The sequence below is a fragment of the Bos grunniens genome, chromosome 7 (genome assembly GCF_055505025.1).
Source record: "Bos grunniens cultivar Pamir isolate PY7600 chromosome 7, Bosgru_T2T1.0, whole genome shotgun sequence".
Taxonomy (NCBI): domain Eukaryota; kingdom Metazoa; phylum Chordata; class Mammalia; order Artiodactyla; family Bovidae; genus Bos; species Bos grunniens.
Window position 1 is genome coordinate 18783966 of NC_141171.1, and position 18526 is coordinate 18802491.

At 54.6% G+C, this 18526-nt stretch overlaps 1 protein-coding gene across 3 annotated transcripts; it reads left to right on the forward strand.

Annotated features, from left to right (window-relative positions):
• The first annotated feature begins 1468 nt into the window (after positions 1 to 1468).
• On the forward strand, positions 1469 to 9975 carry TINCR (TINCR ubiquitin domain containing). Of its 3 annotated transcripts, XM_086413603.1 has the most exons (4): positions 1469 to 1809; positions 4794 to 4905; positions 5431 to 5855; positions 7336 to 9975. In XM_086413603.1, the coding sequence occupies exons 1-2, from the start codon at positions 1550 to 1552 to the stop codon at positions 4795 to 4797; spliced, it is 264 nt and encodes an 87-aa protein (XP_086269729.1). In that variant the 5' UTR covers positions 1469 to 1549; the 3' UTR covers positions 4798 to 4905; positions 5431 to 5855; positions 7336 to 9975. The 3 variants fall into 3 exon arrangements, with proteins under 3 accessions (XP_086269729.1, XP_086269730.1, XP_086269728.1); XM_086413604.1 differs by lacking the exon at positions 4794 to 4905 and having other exon boundaries at positions 1472 to 1809; positions 7336 to 9948; XM_086413602.1 differs by lacking the exon at positions 7336 to 9975 and having other exon boundaries at positions 1479 to 1809; positions 5431 to 6594.
• The last annotated feature ends 8551 nt before the right edge of the window (positions 9976 to 18526 follow it).

Genomic DNA, 18526 nt, shown 5'->3' on the forward strand with positions numbered 1-18526 from the left:
CCAGAGAGGTTAAGTTCCTTCCTAAGAAACATACAAGGGTCAGGGTCGGGCTCAGAACTCTCCATCTGTCCACTGCCCTGTTCTGATTTCAGCCTCCCTCCCCGGCTTTTGGTCACTGCTGAAAGAGGAGCCCCCAAGGGGCTCCACAGTAACTGGCTTCTAAGTACAGACAGCCTCTCTGAGGTCAAGTCAACATTCTGGACACCCAGAACTGGTCAGTCCTGTCCTGGCAGGTATGGCGATGGATGGGGGCAAGCAGCATTCAAGGAAGGCTTTCAGGAAGAGGGCGCTTGGATAAGACTGGAGAGGCTGGTGGAGCCTGAGAAAGGGGTTGCCAGGGTGGGGGAACTGTATGGAACTGGGAGTAGGTGATTTCCTGCTTACAAGCCTCCCCTGACCGTCACTGGCCACAAGCCTTGACTCTTGCTTCTCCCCACTAGGCACACAACTAAATAGTTGTTGATCATGGACAGGTAACTCCTTGTCAGGAGTGTTGAACTCCTACTCATATGCCAAAGCCCTAGTGCTCCATGCCCACCCATTTGGAAAGCCATCTATCCCTACTGGCCTTTTCCAGCTTGGGGTCTCTTCTACCACTCAAACCCTGACCGCATAGCACTGGGAATCTGTGTGTCCAGCTCTGTGTCTCTGACCTTCAGTTGGGTGACCCTTTAAGGCATAGCCCTAAATTGAGATTTCTCTGGTGCACAGCATCACTCACCCAGCCTGGACACAGAATAAATACTGGTTGAATGTATCATCAAGGAAATAAGGGACTAAATGAGAGTCAGATATAAATACAAACCTCAGTCACTTCCCTCCAGGGCTCCCATCTCCCTTGGGGTAAAAGCCCAAGTCCTCCGTGTGGACCCTCAAGGCCCTGCACGACCTGCTGCATTCCGCCCCCACCGTCCCCCCGCCCCCTTAGCTCACTCTGCTCCAGCCCCACTGGCCTCCTCATTGTTCCTCCAAGACACTAGGCAGGGTCTTGCCCCAGGGCTTTTGCACGGGCTGTTTCCCAGCTCAGCATGCAGTAAGCACTCTTGATTGTGACCTTTTGCGTGGCTGGCTCACTCCTCCGTCAGATCTCCATTCAAATGCCACCTCCACAGAGGGGCCTCCCTTGACCTTGATCTCTGAAATAGCCGGCCAGTCTGGAGCTCTGGTCCCTGCCTGGCACTTCCCACGATCGGATGCAGTGTGCATTTACACAGTGATCTTTATGATGCGGCTGTTTTCTGTACATTTCATTCCCTGGTTCCCTGGGCGCCTCCATCTGCCTGGCGCGCAGTAGGCACTTAATACATCTCGGCGTAAACCGAGGGTGAGGGTCAGGGTCTGCGGGTGAGGGCTCGGGGCCGGCGAGTCTCCCGCCGCTCCCCGCCCTCGCGGAGCCTCCAGCCTGCGCGCCGGGCGTGCCCAGGAGGGCGGGGCGGGGCGCGGCCGCGGCGGGGGCGGGCGGCCTGGCCGGTCGGGTGGGTGCGGAGGGCGGGCGCGCGCGCGCGCGCGCGCGGGGCCCTGCGCCGGGTCCGAGCGCCCGGTGCGGGCCATGGAGGGGCTGCGGCGGGGCCTGTCTCGCTGGAAGCGCTACCACATCAAGGTGCACCTGGCGGACGAGGCGCTGCTGCTGCCGCTCACTGTGCGGCCGCGGGACACGCTCAGCGACCTGCGCGCCCAGCTCGTGGGCCAGGGAGTGAGCTCCTGGAAGCGCACCTTCTACTACAACGCGCGGCGGCTGGACGACCACCAGACGGTGCGCGACGTGCGCCTACAGGACGGCTCGGTGCTGCTGCTCGTCAGCGACCCCAGGTGGCCGGGGGCTGGGGCGGCGACCTGGGAACTGGGGCGGGGGCCTGGGGGCGGGGGTCAGGTGGCCCTGGCAGGAGTTCCGGGTGAGGGGTGAGTTAGGGCTCCGGGGAGACGACGGGGAACTGGAGTGATGGGTTGGGAGGTGGGTCAGGATTGATGGGGCCTGGGGGGCACTGGTGGGCCTGGTTGGGGTGGAAGATGGGAGGTGGTGGGTCAGGGCTGGGGAGGGAACAGGGGGCCTGGCTGGGTCCCAGGCGACGGGTGACTCAGGCCTATGGGGGAGATGGCAAGGAACTGAGAGCCTGGCTGGCATCCCGGGTTGGGTGGGAGGTGGATCAGGATGGATGGGGCCTGAGGGGGCACTGCTGGGCCTGGCTGGGGTCCTGGCTGGGAGTGCTAGAGGAAGATAGCAGGGCACCCCAGGGCCTGGCTGGCATCGCCAGTGCGGTGGGAAGTTGGGAAGTGGGTCAAGCTGGGGGGAGGCGAGGAGAGAGCTTGGCTGGGATAGGGAGGAGTGGGATGGTGGTTGCTGGGGAGGGTGACTAGGGGCCCTTCTCACCCCTGTGTTTGCCGCCCCCATTCTCCCCTCCAAGCACTGGCTATTGTGGGAACCCGCTGGGAAGGAAAGATGGAGGGAGCCAGGTGCCAAGAAAGGTCAGGAGGGCTGCTCGATCCCCCTGCGGGCTTTCTTCTTTTATCACTCTGCCTCTCTGAAGCCTCCCCTGCATTTCTCTTGATCTTTCTGTTTTCCGTCAGTCTCTCTCTGGGGGATGCTGTCCCTGTTAAATTTCATTTCCTTTCCTTCTTCCTGTCTCTGTTTCTCTGTGTCTCTATTCATTTCTGTCTCTGCTGTTTTTCTCTATGTATGTATGTATGTCTCTCTTCCTTCTCTGTTCATCCATTTCCCCCACTACTCCTGTCTTCCCCACAAACTCCTGCTGCCCTTGCTGCCCATGCTGTGATCTGGCCATCTGGGGATATCCAGAGAGGTCCCCTGGCCAAGGTGACCTGACACGAGTGGGTCTCCCAATTCAAGGAGGGTGGGGGTTGGGCAGAAGGGCCATGGGAACAGCACACGCAGAGCCCTGGGGCAGCTTTGGGAAATGGTGAAGGCTGATGCTTGGCTAGATGGACAATGAGATGGAGGAGATGGGCAGGGGCTGGTCCCAGAGCCCAGGATAGACATGCTGGATGGGGGAGGAACTGGAACTTTCTGTGTTATCTTGGAGTTTATGGGGGTGATGCTTGCTGGGCCCCTAGAGGCTTGATCCACCAAGCCCAGGGTGGCTTTTTTAAAATATTTATTTGACCGCACTGGGTCTTAGTTGCAGCACTTGAGATCTTTGATTTTCACTGTGACATGCGTGATCTTTCAGTTGCAGCATGCAGACTCTTAGTTGCAGCATGTGGAATCAAGTTCCCTGACCAGGGATCGAACCCAGGTCCCCTGCATTGGGAGCTCAGAGTCTTAGCCACTGGACCATCAGGAAAGTCCCTGGGGGATATATTTTGAGAGCAGTAGTCTCAGATGACAGTCCTGAAGGCTCAAGATGCCGTAGGAGGGCTTGCCTCTCCAGGACCTCTCGAGGGAGGGTCTCGGGGTAGGAGGAGATGGAGGTGCGCTGGGAGAGGATGTTCCTGGCAGTGGCCAGACAAAGCCTAGCAGCTGAATGATGCACAAATGCCCGCACAATCAATGTTCAATATACAATAAGCATTCATTAATTGCCTACTGTATGCCAGGTCATGTGCTGGGCACTGCATTCAGCAGGGACCCAGACTAGGCTTGCCCTCATGGAGCCCAGTCAGTCTAGTGGGAGAGACAGACAAGGAACCAAATAAATATGTGATTAAAACATCAGGCTGTAATAAGTGCTGTGGAAAGTTGCAGGAAGGTCAAGAGTGATGGAGGTGCTGCTGCCTTATCAACAGTGGCCAGGGGAGGTGTCTCAGAGAAGGTGACATTTCAGAGTACCATGTGAAGGACCTGATTAAACAGAGAACAAGAGTAAACAGGAGGCAGAGGGCACAACATATGCAAATGCCCTCGGGCAAGACCTGGTATGTTGGAGGAACATTGAGGAGGCCCCTGTGTCTGGGGCAAAGTGAGCGAAGGGAAGAGAGGGAGGAGGGGAGGGCAAGGAGGGGCTGGGGGCAGGTCATGCAGGACCTTGTGGGCCATGGGGAGGACTTGGGCTTTGACCCCCCCAGGGAGATGGGAGCCCTGGAGGGCTATGGGCAGAGGAGGGGTGTGGCCTGACTCAGGTGCTCACAGGCGCCCTCTGCAGGAAGGATAGACTGGTGGAGGGGGGAGGTCTGGTGATGGAGAATGATGGTGGCAGCTGAACTAAGACAGTCAACTTGCTGCTCCTCCAACTCTCTAGGTGTGGTCCTACCTCAGGACCTTTGCACTGCCGTTCCCTCTACCTGGAATGCTTTCCGCTTCCCTCCCTCAGCTCCTTCAGGGCTTGGTTCAGTGTAGAATATCCTCAGTGTAATCTTATCCTGTACACTTATCCTCAGTGTAGTTTTCCCTGACCACCTGTTTAAAACTGCATCCCACCAACACCTGCTTTATCTTTCTCCCTGGAACTAACTTGTCTATATTTCACTGATTATTTTTGCTAATATTTTACTAATTCTTTTCACCCCATCTCCCCCACTAGACTGTAAACTCTGTGAGGGCATTGTTATCCATCCTATTCACTGCTGTCTCCCTAGTTCAGTGCCTGGCACACAGTAGGTGCTCAACAAATGTTTATTGACTGTATGATTTCTGGAGGTGAGGAAGAGGATGCTCAGAACATCTTCCTGGAGTCCTAGTGGCTCCTGGAAGCAAGAGAGAGGATCTCTAGGGTGGAAGCGAGTCATGGCAGATGCAGAAAGATGCACTGGCTGGATACCAAGCAAACCAGGAGGCCTTAAGTGCCAAGGTGAGGGCTACATTGGCCTGTAACCTGTGTCCTTCTGTATCCCTCCTGCAGGTAAACTGGGTTGGAGGACGTGGAGCCATGGCCGAGGGGATCAAGGCTGCTGGCTGAAGGAGCAGGCTGGGATGGGGAAGGGAATCTCCTGGGAGCCTTGACCTCACTCAGGGTAAGCCTCTCTAGTACTTGGGACATGGAAGGGACCTTGGAGATAATGGAGACCATAGATAGGTAAACTGAGGCCCAGAGACGAAAAGGAACTCTTCTCTCTGATGACCATCACCCCTCTCATATTCCTACACTTCTAGACCCTGGGGTAGGGTCACTGGCCTCATTCTCACTTCCCTTTGAACTAACACGTGGCCCTGAGTAATGCTGCCCTGACTTGCTGTGTGTCCTTGGGCAAATTGCTCACGTGCTCTGGGTTCTGTTACTCCTTCTCCTACCATTGAAAGAGTGGGCTTTGGTTGGCATGTTTGGTGTAGTTGCACTCTTTGCCTGCAATTCCTGTGACTGCCACCAGGTGGCTCCAAGTGCCAAGCTACCCTGGCTACCAGGATGATGGAAGGGGAGGAGCTGGTGGCAGGTATTAGCGGAAAGGTAAGAAGGAAGACTGGTCAGAGAGCTGGTCTTTCATCCTTTTATTGGGGCCTGGATTGAAATTCTCTTATTCCCTCCCTCCTGCTGTTCCAAGGTTCTGGGCTCCCAGGATAGATGCTGAAACACTGGCCTGCCCAGCTGCTGCCCACCACCTGGGACCTTTCTGACGGAGCCCTAGTCCTTGACACCGACTGAGGACATTGCTGCTCCAGGGCAGCCAGCCTTCCAGTTATGCTGTGTGATCCTGAGGCCATGGCTCCCACCTTGGAGCTTCAAGTGCCCAGGGGGATCCACAGTGTCATCTTGGGAGGCAGCCGGAGGATGTCACACATGGAAAAGCATAGAGCGGAGAGGAGGGGAGCTTGTGGGCATCACCAGCTCCTGCCTTGGACATTCTCTCAGGCATGCCTCTGCCCAAGCTGTGCCCCTTGCTGGAAGCACTTTTCGCACCCCTGTCTTCAGCTCCAGTCCACCGGGGATTGCAGCCTCCTCCAGGAAGGATTTCCTTCTTCCCAGACAGTGAGCACCTTGTCTTCTTTGGGGCCCCCACAATCCCCCTCTACTGTGAACAGCCTCAGCTGGTGGGTGTGGCTGGTTACTCACGAAATCTCAAATGACTGAAGGTGGAGTACCCCAGCCCTCTCTCAGCACTCCAGTGTCGCACTGTGCCCCTCCCCCAAACCTCTCTGCATGTTGTACCCAGGCCCTTCCCTTGTCGGCGTCCTTCACTTGCAGCACAGGGTCTTCCGGTTGAATGGGTGGGGGTTGGGGGTGGGGGTCTGTGCCTGGCAGAGCGCTGAGACATTGATGATAATCATGGGGGGTGATCCGGACTATTCCAGGCAGTGCGTTGTAGGAATTCTGGGTACAAGACCCTCTGGGTAGGGAACTCCCTGTGGTCCAGTGGTTAGGACTCTGCTTCTGCTGTGCTTCCAGCCAGGGTTCAATCCCTGGTTGGGGAATTAAGATCCCGCAAGCTGCAGTGTGGGGACAGAAAAAAGGCCCTTCAAGTAGAACTCGGCAACTCAATTGTATTTCTGATCTTTGGCCACAGGGCATCGGGTCCTCTATGCAGTCCACCCACCGCCTGGGGTAGCCCATTCACATGCACCCTAGGGGGCTGCATTCACGCCCTGGATGCTGGCATCACAGGGCAGAGGCTCAGGAGTCTGGGAAGAAATAATGTTTTAATTAAGAGTTTTGTTGGCTGCAGGGCCGAGAGTAGGGACAGATGGATAATAAATCATGGCCAAGGGGAGAGTAGCGCTCAGATCGGACTTTGTCTTCCACTGGCTGGGGACAGCACCAGGCCTGCGGGGCTCCACTAGGCTCCCCTCAGACAAGCCTCTCCGGGACTGGCGTTCCTCCTGCTGGGGCCAGGCAGCTCAGGCCCCTGCTCCTGCCTGCTTTCAGCCTCAGTGGGTCACGCAAACGCTGAGGGACATGCCCACTCCCCATCCCCCACCCCCACCCCCAGGACCCAGCAGGAAAGTGGGGCTTCTAATAGTCATCCCAGCTCCATTCTTTGGTTCTCACTATGTCCCAAGGTCTGTGCCTGGCCTCCACTTACTCTAGTCTGCCAACTGAAAGGATTGTCAGTGGTGGTGAGGATTATGACCCATTTTACAGATGGAGCATCCAAGGTCACCCCATTCTCCTCGGGTCTGCTGCCCTGGCCATCCTTGAACTGAAGGGTCCCCAGCCCATGCACAGGTCCCTGATAGAAGAAGGGGGAGAGTTTCCTGCTTCTTGGCTGAGGTGGGGGTGGGAGAAAGCATTTTCAGGCCTTTTTTGACATTTCACAAACAGTATGCAAATTGCATGCAAATCACATGCAAATCATCACTCATTTCTTAATCCTCGACAGCTCCACTGCGTTCTAAAATAATAATGTTGGACCTGTCTCTTGGTATTGGCCTGGAGGAGGGGTGCAAGTCTTTTTCCCTTCCATTGTTCTCTCTCTCTCTTTCTTCCTGTTATCTCTTTACTCCCTTCACAGTGTTTGTTGGAGTCCTCCCAGTCCTGAGATGAACACAAACAGCAAAAGTGGCTTCTGACATTCCCATTTTCCAGATGGGAAAACTGAGGCACAGAGAGGGCCAAGCCTGGCCTGAGATCCCAGCACCACTTGTGGAAAGCATCCCCACCAAGTGCTGCCATAGACCAAAGTGGACAGTACCTGTGACCCACGGAGGAGAGATAACAGTGGTTGGAGCAGGCCTAATACAGCTTGGAGGAGCCAGGGGGAATTCTCCTTGGGTTTCTTGGCCTTGAGTGACAGTCTGCTTGGATCTGGAGAAATCTGACATCTACTGATCTTACTCCTCAAGTCATTTCTCCTGCTATGCCATCATCGTGTTCTTTGAATTCGGGCCACAGCCTCTCTGCTCAGTTTGCATGCCTTACTGTTTCTATTTGCAAACTCCTCTTCATCCTTCAAAGTCCCAGCTCTCATGCCCCCTTCATCATGCAGCCGTTTCTGATCCGTCTGAGGTCTGATCTTTCTCTCTGGTCCAACCTGACCCTTTTGCGTACAGCAGCATTATTGTACACTCTGGATTGTTCCCAGCACTTTTCTGATGATTATTTTTTGTTTCTGGTTGCACTGGGTCTTAATGGCTGCGCTCAGGCTTTCTCCAGTTGTGGTGAATGGACACCACTCTTTGCTGCGGTTCACAGGCTTCTTACTGCAGTGGCTTCTCTCGCTGCGGAGCACAGGCTCTAGGCACACACGTTTCAGTAGCTGTGGCACATTGGCTTAGTTGCTCTGCAGCATGTGGAATCTTCCTGGCCCAGGGATCGAACCCATATCGCCTGCATTGCCAGGTGGATTCTTATCCACTGTACCACCAGGGAAGTCGAACACTTGTCTGATTTATACACACCTCCAGACTTGTATTTTCTGCCCAGGAAGTGCTTTCGGGTCTTTTTCACCTGACGTAGTCCTACATTTTCAAGGTCCTGGCACTAACGCCCAATCTCCATTGGGTTCAGCAGCCCTCTCCCAGTTGGCCTCTGGGTCCTAAGCCTCCAGCCCGCCTGGCTCACTCCTGACCCACAGAACAGGGAGGTCTGTTTGTCCTCCCAGTCTTAGGAGTCACCTCTAAGTCACCCAGGATCACTCAGGCTGGAACTAGGTACAGAGGGACCGAATTGAGTGTGTATAGAATAACAGATTAAGTGTTTGGACACACGGCCAAGTTCAATCTCCCTAACTTGGCCTTGAGCTTCACCTTCCATTGACAGTTCAGCCCTAAGCACGTCCTTTCCTCTTCCCTCTTTACTCATCTCCAGGAATGCTTTTCCCTTGACTCCTATTCTGGGTGACCCCAAGCCAGCCCCCTCCCATCTCTGGGCTGTGAAAATAGGGGAAGCCTGGTCCCCGCCTCAGGGCCTCTCAGGTTCCTGGCTCCACCCCAGAAGCAAGTCTGGGCTGTGAGGAGTTTCGGGTGAGACTTGGCAGTTACCATCTCTCGCTGGGGCCCGCGGCGTCCCGGGGAGGGGCCACCTCCCGCCTTGGCTGCCCACTCACTTTGTGCTCCCAGAAGTTGGAGGGGAATTTTCCTGGGTGGCAGGTAAACCCAGGTGGTTCCCAGAGGAGGCATCTGTGGCTCAGCCAGAAACTTCAGGTGCCCAGACTTCCCACTTCGGTTTTGCTCTGCCTTCCTCCCTTCCCTTCTCTCTCTGGGACTCCAGACTGGATTCTGGCATTATCTAACTTTGTCCATTACTTCAACAGGCATATGTTGAGCATGCTCTGTGTGCCTGGTCTGGTGCTGGCTGCTGGAGATACCAACACAGAGCTTGCTTTGGCTGCCTTAGATGGCGGGGCAGGCTGTTCACTGCACAAAAACATCCAGCTGGGGTCAGAGGGCCTCAGGAAGGGGAATCTTTTTGAAATTCACACAAAGTGTCCTATACCACTGAGTGGTGGTCCTGACCCTGCTGCCTCCCTGCCTGCCCCCAACCTGTGTGTCCATCCACTCAGTCTCTTCTGCATGTATCTGCCTCCCATTTATCACTTCTTTCTCTGTGTCTCTTGATCTCTGCTTCTCCACTGTCTCATTCCAAGTCTATCTGTCTCCATTGCTGTCTCTCTCTCTCTCCATGTCTCTGGCAGTTTCTCTGTCTCTTTCTCTCTCCATATTCCTGTATCTGTCTCTCGTATCCACTCTCAGAAAGGATATCCTTTCCTGCCGATCCTCTGAGCGCAACCTCTGGGGTGTTTCCAAAAGCTGCTGGGACTGCCCATCTGTAATTGTAGATGAAGCACCTCCTGTTTGCAGGCACTGAGGACAGCATGGTGACCGGGACACCCAGCTGTTGGCCGTCTTGGAGTTATAGATCCAGCAGAGGAGACAGAAGCCACAGGGCGGTGCTCCTGGGACCCTGGAAACCCCTCCTCTGAGCTTCCCCCCAGTCCTCTTCTGAATGACCTCGGGTGGTCCTTGTTCCTCTGTGGGCCTCAGTCTCCAAACCTGCCCAAGGAGGGAGGGAGGTGTTTAAGGTGGCTGGGCCAGACTGCTTGCACGGTCTGGGCTATCTGTAGGCAGAGAGATCCTGACTCATCCCCAAGCCAAAAAGGGTTTGAAAGAATCCTCTAACGGAAAAACAGTTCTAAGAAAAAAGAAAACAAAAAGTCACAGTCACCTGCCCAGGCTGCTGTCTGACTCACCTGGGGTGGAAGCAGCCTCACTGCCATCCCCTGGAACATCTGAGAAACTTCCCACCTCTTCCCCTGATGGCCCCTGGCTGCTGTTGGCCTCACCGTGATGGCTCCAGACCTGGCACTGACCTCACGCTTGTGCTGTGGGCTCCAGTCCCACTTAACCACCTTGCTGACCTCTGAGTGGGAGAAACTCTTTCTGGCCACAGGACCTTTGCATGCGCTGTTTCTGCATTTGGAAGACCCTCTCCCCACCTCTCACCTTTCACTCTCCGCTTTGCGGGTTCAATATCACTTCCTTGGGGAAGCTCTGAACAACCACGTCCCCTTGGTTTTGCATTCACAAAGTATCCTGTTCTCTTCCTTTGTAGCATTAATTATTTATATTATTATTCATTCAATGTGTTATTTTCCCCACTAGCCTCTGGGCACCAAGAAGGCTGGGATGAGGTCTGGTCTGGTCACTGCTGGATTGTGCAGCATTTAATAACCCAGAGTAAGGGAGTGGGAGCCAAGGACACCCTCCCTTCTCAGGTTCCATAAGGGTCCCCCGCCCTGGTTTCTGCCACCACTGGGTCTAGCTCCAGGTGGCTGCAGGGCACAGAGCCTGGGGATTGGGATTCCACGCACTCTGGCTCCTGCCACTTTGATAAATGGGGGAAATTCAGAATTAATTATTGACTGCTGCACCGAGCCGGCCTGATCTGGACAGATAAAGAGTGTCCTCACTGTCGCGGCTACCCAGCACTTCTCGGAGTTTATTAGAGGTTGGGAGGCGGCTGGCCAAGGGGGAGAAGCCCAGAAGGCATGGAGCCAGATGGAGCTGGTTTGCAAAGCCTGGCTCGGCCAGGCCACTTCGGAAGGCCACAGCGGTCCGCGGATCTCATTGCCCTTTGGGGAGATCGTGTAGAAGCCGGGGCGGAGGGGAGAACTTGGGCTTTTACACTGAGGGAGGCGGGACCCTGGAGGGCTGTGCGCAGAGGAGGGGCGAGGCCTGACTCAGGTGCTCACAGGCGCCCTCTCGTGGCTGCTTCTGGGAGGCCCGACTGTGGGGGCTGAGTTTGGGAGCCAGGACCCCAGGGTGGAGGCAACTGCGCTGGTCCAGGTGAGTGATGATGGGGGGAAGAGCGTTCCAGGCAGAGGGAACATGCAGTGCAAAGGCCCTGAGGCAGGGCCATGCCTAGTGTGGGAGGAACAGTAATGAGGCCCAGGTGGCGGGAGCAGAGTGAGGGAGAGGGGAGCGGGAGGGGGGCCGGCTGGGAGGAGACAGGGCAGGACCTGGTGGGGAGGGTGTGGGCTTTTCCTCCTAGATGGATGGGATGTGGTGGGCTTAGCAAGAACAAGAGCTCTGACTGGCGAAGGCTGGTTGTACTGCCTCTGGATCCAGGCACTCCAGCTGAGTGCCTGAGGTTAATGGACTTCCCAGGTGACTCAGAGGTAAAGAATCCGATTGCCAATGGAGGAAATGCAGGTTCGATCCCTGGGTGGGGAAGATCCCTTGGAGAAGGGAATGGTAACCCATTCCAGTATGCTTGCCTGGAGAATCCCATGGACAGAGGAGCTTGGGGGGCTACAGTCCTTGGGGACGCAAAAGAGTCAGACACAACTTAGTGACTAAACAGCAGCAACAGTGAGCCTAATGACTTGCCCTTCTGGGCCTCAGTTTCTCATCCATAAACTCAGTCCAATAGTAGGACACCCTCTCATAGTTCAGTTCAGTCGCTCAGTCGTGTCCGACTCTTTGCGACCCCATGAACCGCAGCACGCCAGGCCTCTCTGTCCATCACCAACTCCCAGAGTCCACTCAAACCCATGTCCATCGAGTTGGTGATGCCATCCAACCATCTCATCCTCTGTCATCCCCTTCTCTTCCTGCCCTCAATCTTTCCCAGCATCAGGGTCTTTTCCAATGAGTCAGCTCTTCGCATCAGGTGGCCTAAGTATTGGAGTTTCAGCTTCAACATCAGTCCTTCCAATGAACACCCAGGACTGATTTCCTTTAGGATGGACTGGTTGGATCTCCTTGCAGTCCAAGAGACTCTCAAGAGTCTTCTCCAACACCACAGTTCAAAAGCATTGATTTTTCAGTGCTCAGCTTTCTTTATAGTCCAACTCTCCCATCCATACATGACCACTGGAAAAACCATAGCCTTGACTAGACGGACCTTTGTTGGCAAAGTAATGTCTCTGCTTTTTAATAATGCTGTCTAGGTTGATCATAACTTTCCTTCCAAGGAGTAAGCGTCTTTTAATTATAGTGGTGAGGCTCAAATGAGCTCGGGATAGGGAGGAGCTACTGGTGCCATGAAGCAGCCGTGACAGGGATTAGGGTTAAGACAGCAAGCCCCTGGCCTTCACACAAAACTTAGGAGGCTTGGAGGAAGGTAGACAAAAGGTACAAACTTCCGGTTATAAGAGAAACAAGTACCAGTGATGTAATGTACTCGATGACTGTGGCTAACACTGCTGTATGATATATAAGAAACTCTTTAAGAGAGCAAGAAATCCAGGGTCTTCCCTGTATGTCTGGTGATTGGGACTCCATGTTTCCACTTCAGGGAGTTCACGTTTGATCCCTGGTCAGGACATTATCAAGCCATGAAAATAGAAAAAGAGAGAATAAATCCTAGGAGTTCTCAGCACAAGGAGAAAAAAATGTTTCCCTTTATCCTTTTCTTTTCTTTCTGTTGAATCTATATGAGAAGATGGATGTGAGTTGAACCTATTGTGATGATCATTTTGCAATATGTGTAAATCGAACCATCACGGCCTTAAACTTATGCATTGATGTATGTCAATTATTTCTCAATAAAAGTGGGGAAAAAAACTTTAGAGGAGCTGTCAAACTCAGTCATCTGGATAAATACGATTTTAATGTAACATTGGAAAGAGAACTCGAATGCAAAAACATCTACAATGAACAAAGTATCTAAGTGTTAAATATTGACAGGCTCTGACTGCGCGCAGTGGCTCCGGCCTTCACACTCACCTCACCCATTCTAGGCGCTACAGCACTTGGGAGGCCTCCCCCCACCCAGCCTCCCCTCCCTGCAGTAAAGGCCTCTGATTAAACCTTAATTCCAGATGATTAAGCCCAGGGGTCTGGGGGCCTGGCAGTTCTGCAGGAGGGAGGCCCTGGCAGGGGTGGGCCAGCCTGGGCCTCCCTGGGGGAGAGGGAAGGCCAGGAAGGAGGCGGCTGAGTGGCTGGAGTGGCAGCTGGAACTTAATTAGCCCCTCAGGATTAATTACTAGGCCCAGGAACAGGCTGAGAAATCTATTACTCGAGTGGCTCCCGGCTCCAGGCTTCCCTCATTCGCTCCATCATTTTTTCTCTACACCTCCTTCTCATTCTTTTCCAACAAAATATATTTGTTGAAAAAATGCACCTTTATATCCTATCGTGAAAACACAGATAATATATTTTTTCAGCAGAGTAGATAGTATATAAATTTGGGGGGATATACATTGAAGGAAATATTTAACTGTTAAAAAGTGATCTACGTGGTTCTGGTTGGAACCATGGCAACCACTGTGAGCACTGAGCCTGTACTGAGAGCTTATACACCCTTCTTAGCTCACCTTCTCCTCACAATAGCTCTGGTAGGGGGGTTGCTAGAAGGAGGCGGGAGGGTAGAGAGGAGATGGTGCTGGACTTGCTATTTTCTTCTCCAGGGGTTCTTCCCAACCCAGGAATTGAACCTGCGTCTACCTGCATTGTAGGTAAATTTTTTTTTTTTACCACTGAGCCACCTCGGAAGTTCATTTTGCTGGAGCTTTCTAACTCTATGATCTGTGCTCTGGGCTCCATGGAATACCCTGGAGTGGGACTTGAGATCTCGTCCTGCAAAGCCCTGACAGGCTGTTCTGTGAGCCACTTCAGGTTCCACTTGAGCCCACTTCTTGCTACTTTTTGCTTTCTGCCTCCAAGCATTCGCCTCAGTTGCTCCCCACCCCAGGAATGCCCCCTCCTTCCTTTGTGTGAATCTGCCTTATCTTCAAAACTCAGGGCAGGGGACTTCCCTGAGGGTCCAGTGGCTAAAACTCTGAGCTCCCAATACAGGGGGCCCGGGTTTGATCCCTGGTCAGGGAACTAGATCATGCAGCAACTGCTGAGCCTGTGAGCTCTAGAGCCCTCATGCCACAACTAGAGAAGGCTGCACATGCCCACAACAAAGACCCTGTGCAGTCAAAAGATAAAAATAACAAAAGCCAACCAAACCGAACAACCCCCACCCACAAAACCACAGGGCACTTGTCTGCAGGAGGCTTTCTTTGTGAACCCCCAAATTGAGACTTCACCCACTCTACCATGGCCCTCCCCAGTCCCTGCCCATCTGGGGATTCGCTGTATCCTCCTTTGAACCCTGCGTAGCTGAGCTCAGGTCAGATCTCAGTCATGGGGGGGACACTGGGCTCTTTGGTTCCTCCTCTCACCCCTAAGCACTAGCATCATCCTCCCGTTTTAGAGAGAAGGAAACTGAGTCTGAGAGAAAGAGCCAGTGGCCTGACTCTCACACCAGGGAGGGGACAAACTCTGACACTGTGTCGTGAACTGCCTCCTATGTCCACTGTCCTGAACTGGCCAGAAGGGAAACCATCCCCAACAGGCAAACTGGCCTTCCCCAGGTCACATGGCTGGTCCTGGCGATGGAGTCAGGGATGGGTTCCTCCTCAGAATGGAAGATGAGGGCTTCCCTGGTGGCTCAGTGGTAAAGAATCCATCTGCCAGTGCAGGAGACACGGGTTCCATCCCTGATCTGGGAAGATCCCATAGGCTGTGGAGCAACTGAGCCTTGGGGGCCACAACTATTGAGCCTGCGCTCTGGAACTCAGGAGCTGGAACTACTGAGCCCATGTGACGAAGCCCATGAGCCCTAGATCTGGTGCTCTGCAGCAAGAGAAGCCATCACAATGAAAAGCTCTCACACCACAAGTGGGGAGTAGCCCGCGCTTGCTGCAACTAGAGAAAAGCCCGCATGGCAATGAAGACCCAGCACGACCATAAGTAAATAGATAAAATTATATATATATTAAGGAAAATGAGTCTGGATGGAAGGTGAGAAAGGCAAGGTCACAGCAGGGCTGGTGTGGGGAACTGGCCTGGGCAAAGGTGGGGATGCCAGAATGAGTGGTTGAGGGGTGGGGGCCGGAGAGAGGGGGCCCGGCAGGGTACAGGGAGGGCGTGCCCTCGGACTGGGGGCACTGAAGCTCCCAACCCTCCCCTCGGTCTCATCCCCATCTCCCACCTCCCTCTCCTGCTGCAGAAATATTTAAAGGAACCCATCACTTTCTGGCTGGCTTCATTTGGTGGACATTTCATCATTTCCTGGGGTCCAGGGTCTAGGGAATTAATTTAGCAGGTACAGGGCTGGGACCAGGAGAGATGACCCTCAGAGTGAGAGCCTGCCACCTGTCCCCCTACCCCAAGGCCCCCTCTGGCCACAAGAGGTCCATTACAACAGGTGAGAAGACTGAGGTCCAGAGCGGAAGGAGCAGGCGTGAGGACTCTTGACTTCATAAGCCCCCGCATCTTGGTGCCTCTCCTTGCCCCCTTCCAGAGCTCTGCCCTGGGCAGGTGTTCATGCTCACACAGGTGAGAGCGGCTGATAGAAATTTTAATGGTGGAAACTCAGGCATGTTAACAGGAAACTGGAATAATGGGTCCCCAGAAAGATGCGATGCTGGGTGGCAGGTGTCAGACCTGACAGCTTCACCCCGTCAGCTGGGTCCCCTGAGTCCCCAGCCTTCTCAAGGCCCAAGGGGCACTGCTGTCCTCTGACTGTTGAGCACAGGACACACGTGGGCACACGGCATGCCCTATGAACCATGCCGGTGCCTGTGGGTGGTATGTATCTCCCCACCTCCCCTCGCTTCACACAGCAGCCTTATCCTCTGCCTCTTGCCCAGGAACCATTATAGTGTCAGAACAATGATGTAGCCCAAGATGGGCTGGCCTCATGTTTAATTCATCCTGGGGCTAATTATAGCCAGGCTGGGGGAGGGGCGTGGTAACCTTGGCCTCCCCTCTTCAGCCCTTCCAGCCAGCCAGAATGACTGGGGAAGGATGAGGGGATGGGGGCTTGTGACCTCCTGTTGGCCCCAGCTCTGGGCTGCTGGGCCAGCCCTCTGGCACCTCCTTCTAGCGTGCGGCCTCGGAGGAAGATGGAGGCAGCGCCCATGGCAGGCACGGGGCCCTGCAGGATGACGGGAAGGAGGCATGGGGATTCCAGCTCAGGGCCATTGTGTGCATGCCTCAGGATAGTACTTTCCTTCCCTCCTCCCTCTGTCCCTCGGATCAGAATTGACACTAGTATTGGGGTTGATACAGGCGCTTACATCATCTTCCAGGTGGGCCCATCAAAGCCTAAGGTCCCAGGGCAGAGCCAGCCAGCACCTGACACTGGGATCACGTGATATTCCTCACTGTAGCATTCAGCCCTCCGTAAATGTTAGCCGCACTCTTTGGCGGTGTCCTTGGGTGCTCACGATGCACCCAGAACAGTTCTGAGCAACTTACATGATTGTCACCAAACAGAGATGAGCATCTTGCTCACCTCCAATGCAAAACTGAAGGAGGCACCCACAGACACAGCCAGCAAGGTAAATACCATTTTAAGCATATTTTAAAGAATCCAAAGCAGTGTTAAAAAAAAACACACGGAACAAGACATCCAGATAGTAAGTATAGGTGGATTGGACCCTACACTGGATATTCTTTTCATGTTGACAGCCCCTAGGAGGTGGGGACTGTGATGGTCAACATCCCGTTTTACAGATGGGGAAACTGAGGCACGGAAGATCAGGAGGCATGCTCTTGTCTACTCTCCTCCTCCCCCGCTCTGCCCCCGCTCCATGTCCTGGCCCAAGTTAGGGCTTTGTTCTCCCTTCCCCAGCTTGGACCCCTCCTTCCTGACACCCAGCCTGTCCCCATCAACTTGAACGAGTGACACGGCCCAAAATAGCTTTGGGTGTCAGTCGCTGGCAGGCTGCCCTGGGCCACATGCCCACAGTCCTCCATAAAAGCTCTTCCCAGTGGGTGGGAGAGACCCATGCTCTCTGCCTGTGCCTCAGTGTCTCCATTTGTCCCCTGAAGGAGTGAAGCCTCTCATCTCTGGCTTCCCGTCCAGCAAGGTAGGTGGTGAAAACCAGGTTCCCCCTGCTTGAGAGGCCACCATGCATGAAGCCTTCCTTGAGGGATAAGCACACGCCCCACCTCATTCCAGTTTGAATATATGTGTAGTTTGATGAGTGCTTTAGTGCTGGAATTCCAGAGCCAGCTGGCCTAGGTTCAAATCCTGACTCCACCACGTGCCTGTTGTGTGACCTTAGGCAGACCACTTAACCTCTCTGTAGCAACAGCTCCATCAGTAAGAATCACAATCTGGGGAAATGCCTCTGGATTCAAGAAATAAAATGAATGCTTGGAAAGCTTAGGGCAATGTTTGGCATACACACTAGGTGCTCAGGCCTTGCTGAAGTCTCTTGAAGTACTGAGCTTCAAGATCCAGGCCTCCAGGTCTTGCAGTCATGTGAGTCACGTTTTAAAGATGAGGCTCCAATACAAGCCTAAGGTCATGCCCCAACCACTAGCTGCGAGCTCAGCAGGGATTCGAACCAGAGGCTCACCCTCCAGCTCCAACGCTGACCCCCATCACCCTCTAAGGCCCAGAGATGGCACCAAGTGTGCCTGAGTCACACAGCGGCGGTGCGAGAGGGCAGGGCGTGTCCCTCCTGGCGGCGGCGGCAATCGCCCCCGCAGCGCCCGCGTCCTGGCCCGGGGCTGGGGGGCGGGCAGCTCAGGCCGGGACCGGGGACCCAGCTCCCGGCGGCGGCGGCGCTGAGCGTTTCCATGGCAGCCTGGCGGGAGCAGGCCGTAGCGATTAGGCGTCCTGAGGAGCGGCTGCTAAAAATAGCCCGCACCGCACCGGGCTCATTAGCCGCTGGGCTTTTGACTGCCAGGTACCCTCTCCCGGCTCTCCTTCCTGCTCGCGTCCGAGCTCGCAGCGCGCGGCTGCAGGGGGATGTGACACGGGAGGCGCAGCCCGTCCTGCACCGCCTCGGGCCTGGACTGGCCTCCAGGCTTGGCCTCTCAGGGCCCTCTCCGGGACCTCATTAAAGGCAAATTTGGCCACACTCCTCCCCTGCTCTAAATCCTCCATGGCGCCCCCTTGCCCTTGCTCCCACGTCCCGGGTATTTCACCCTCATTGCCTCTCTGGCTTCATCTTCCCCTGGTCTGGATGCTCTCAAGGCTCTGAGCCTTTGCTCCTGCTGTGCCCTTCATGTGGATCCCCCTGCCTTTCCCTCTTCATTTTTCGCATCTCAGCTTACATGTCACCTCCTCCAGGAAGCCTGAGGCTCCAGCCCAGCTCAGGAGCCTCTTCTGGGCTCCTTCCTCACAGCTCGGACACTAACCCGTGAGCGCTGAGAGGGAGAGAATGAATGGGTTTTGGTCCCGATGTCTGAAATAGAACCTGGTACACAACAGTTGCCTGATAAATGTTTCTAGAATGAATGAAAGAATGA

Bases quoted from the DNA above. Each gene is read 5' to 3' on its own strand.
- TINCR (XM_086413604.1), top strand. From the start codon at position 1,550: ATGGAGGGGCTGCGGCGGGGCCTGTCTCGCTGGAAGCGCTACCACATC. The intron at 1,810-5,430 runs GTGGCCGGGGGC...TGCTGTTCCAAG, and splicing joins CTGCTCGTCAGCGACCCCAG to GTTCTGGGCTCCCAGGATAG.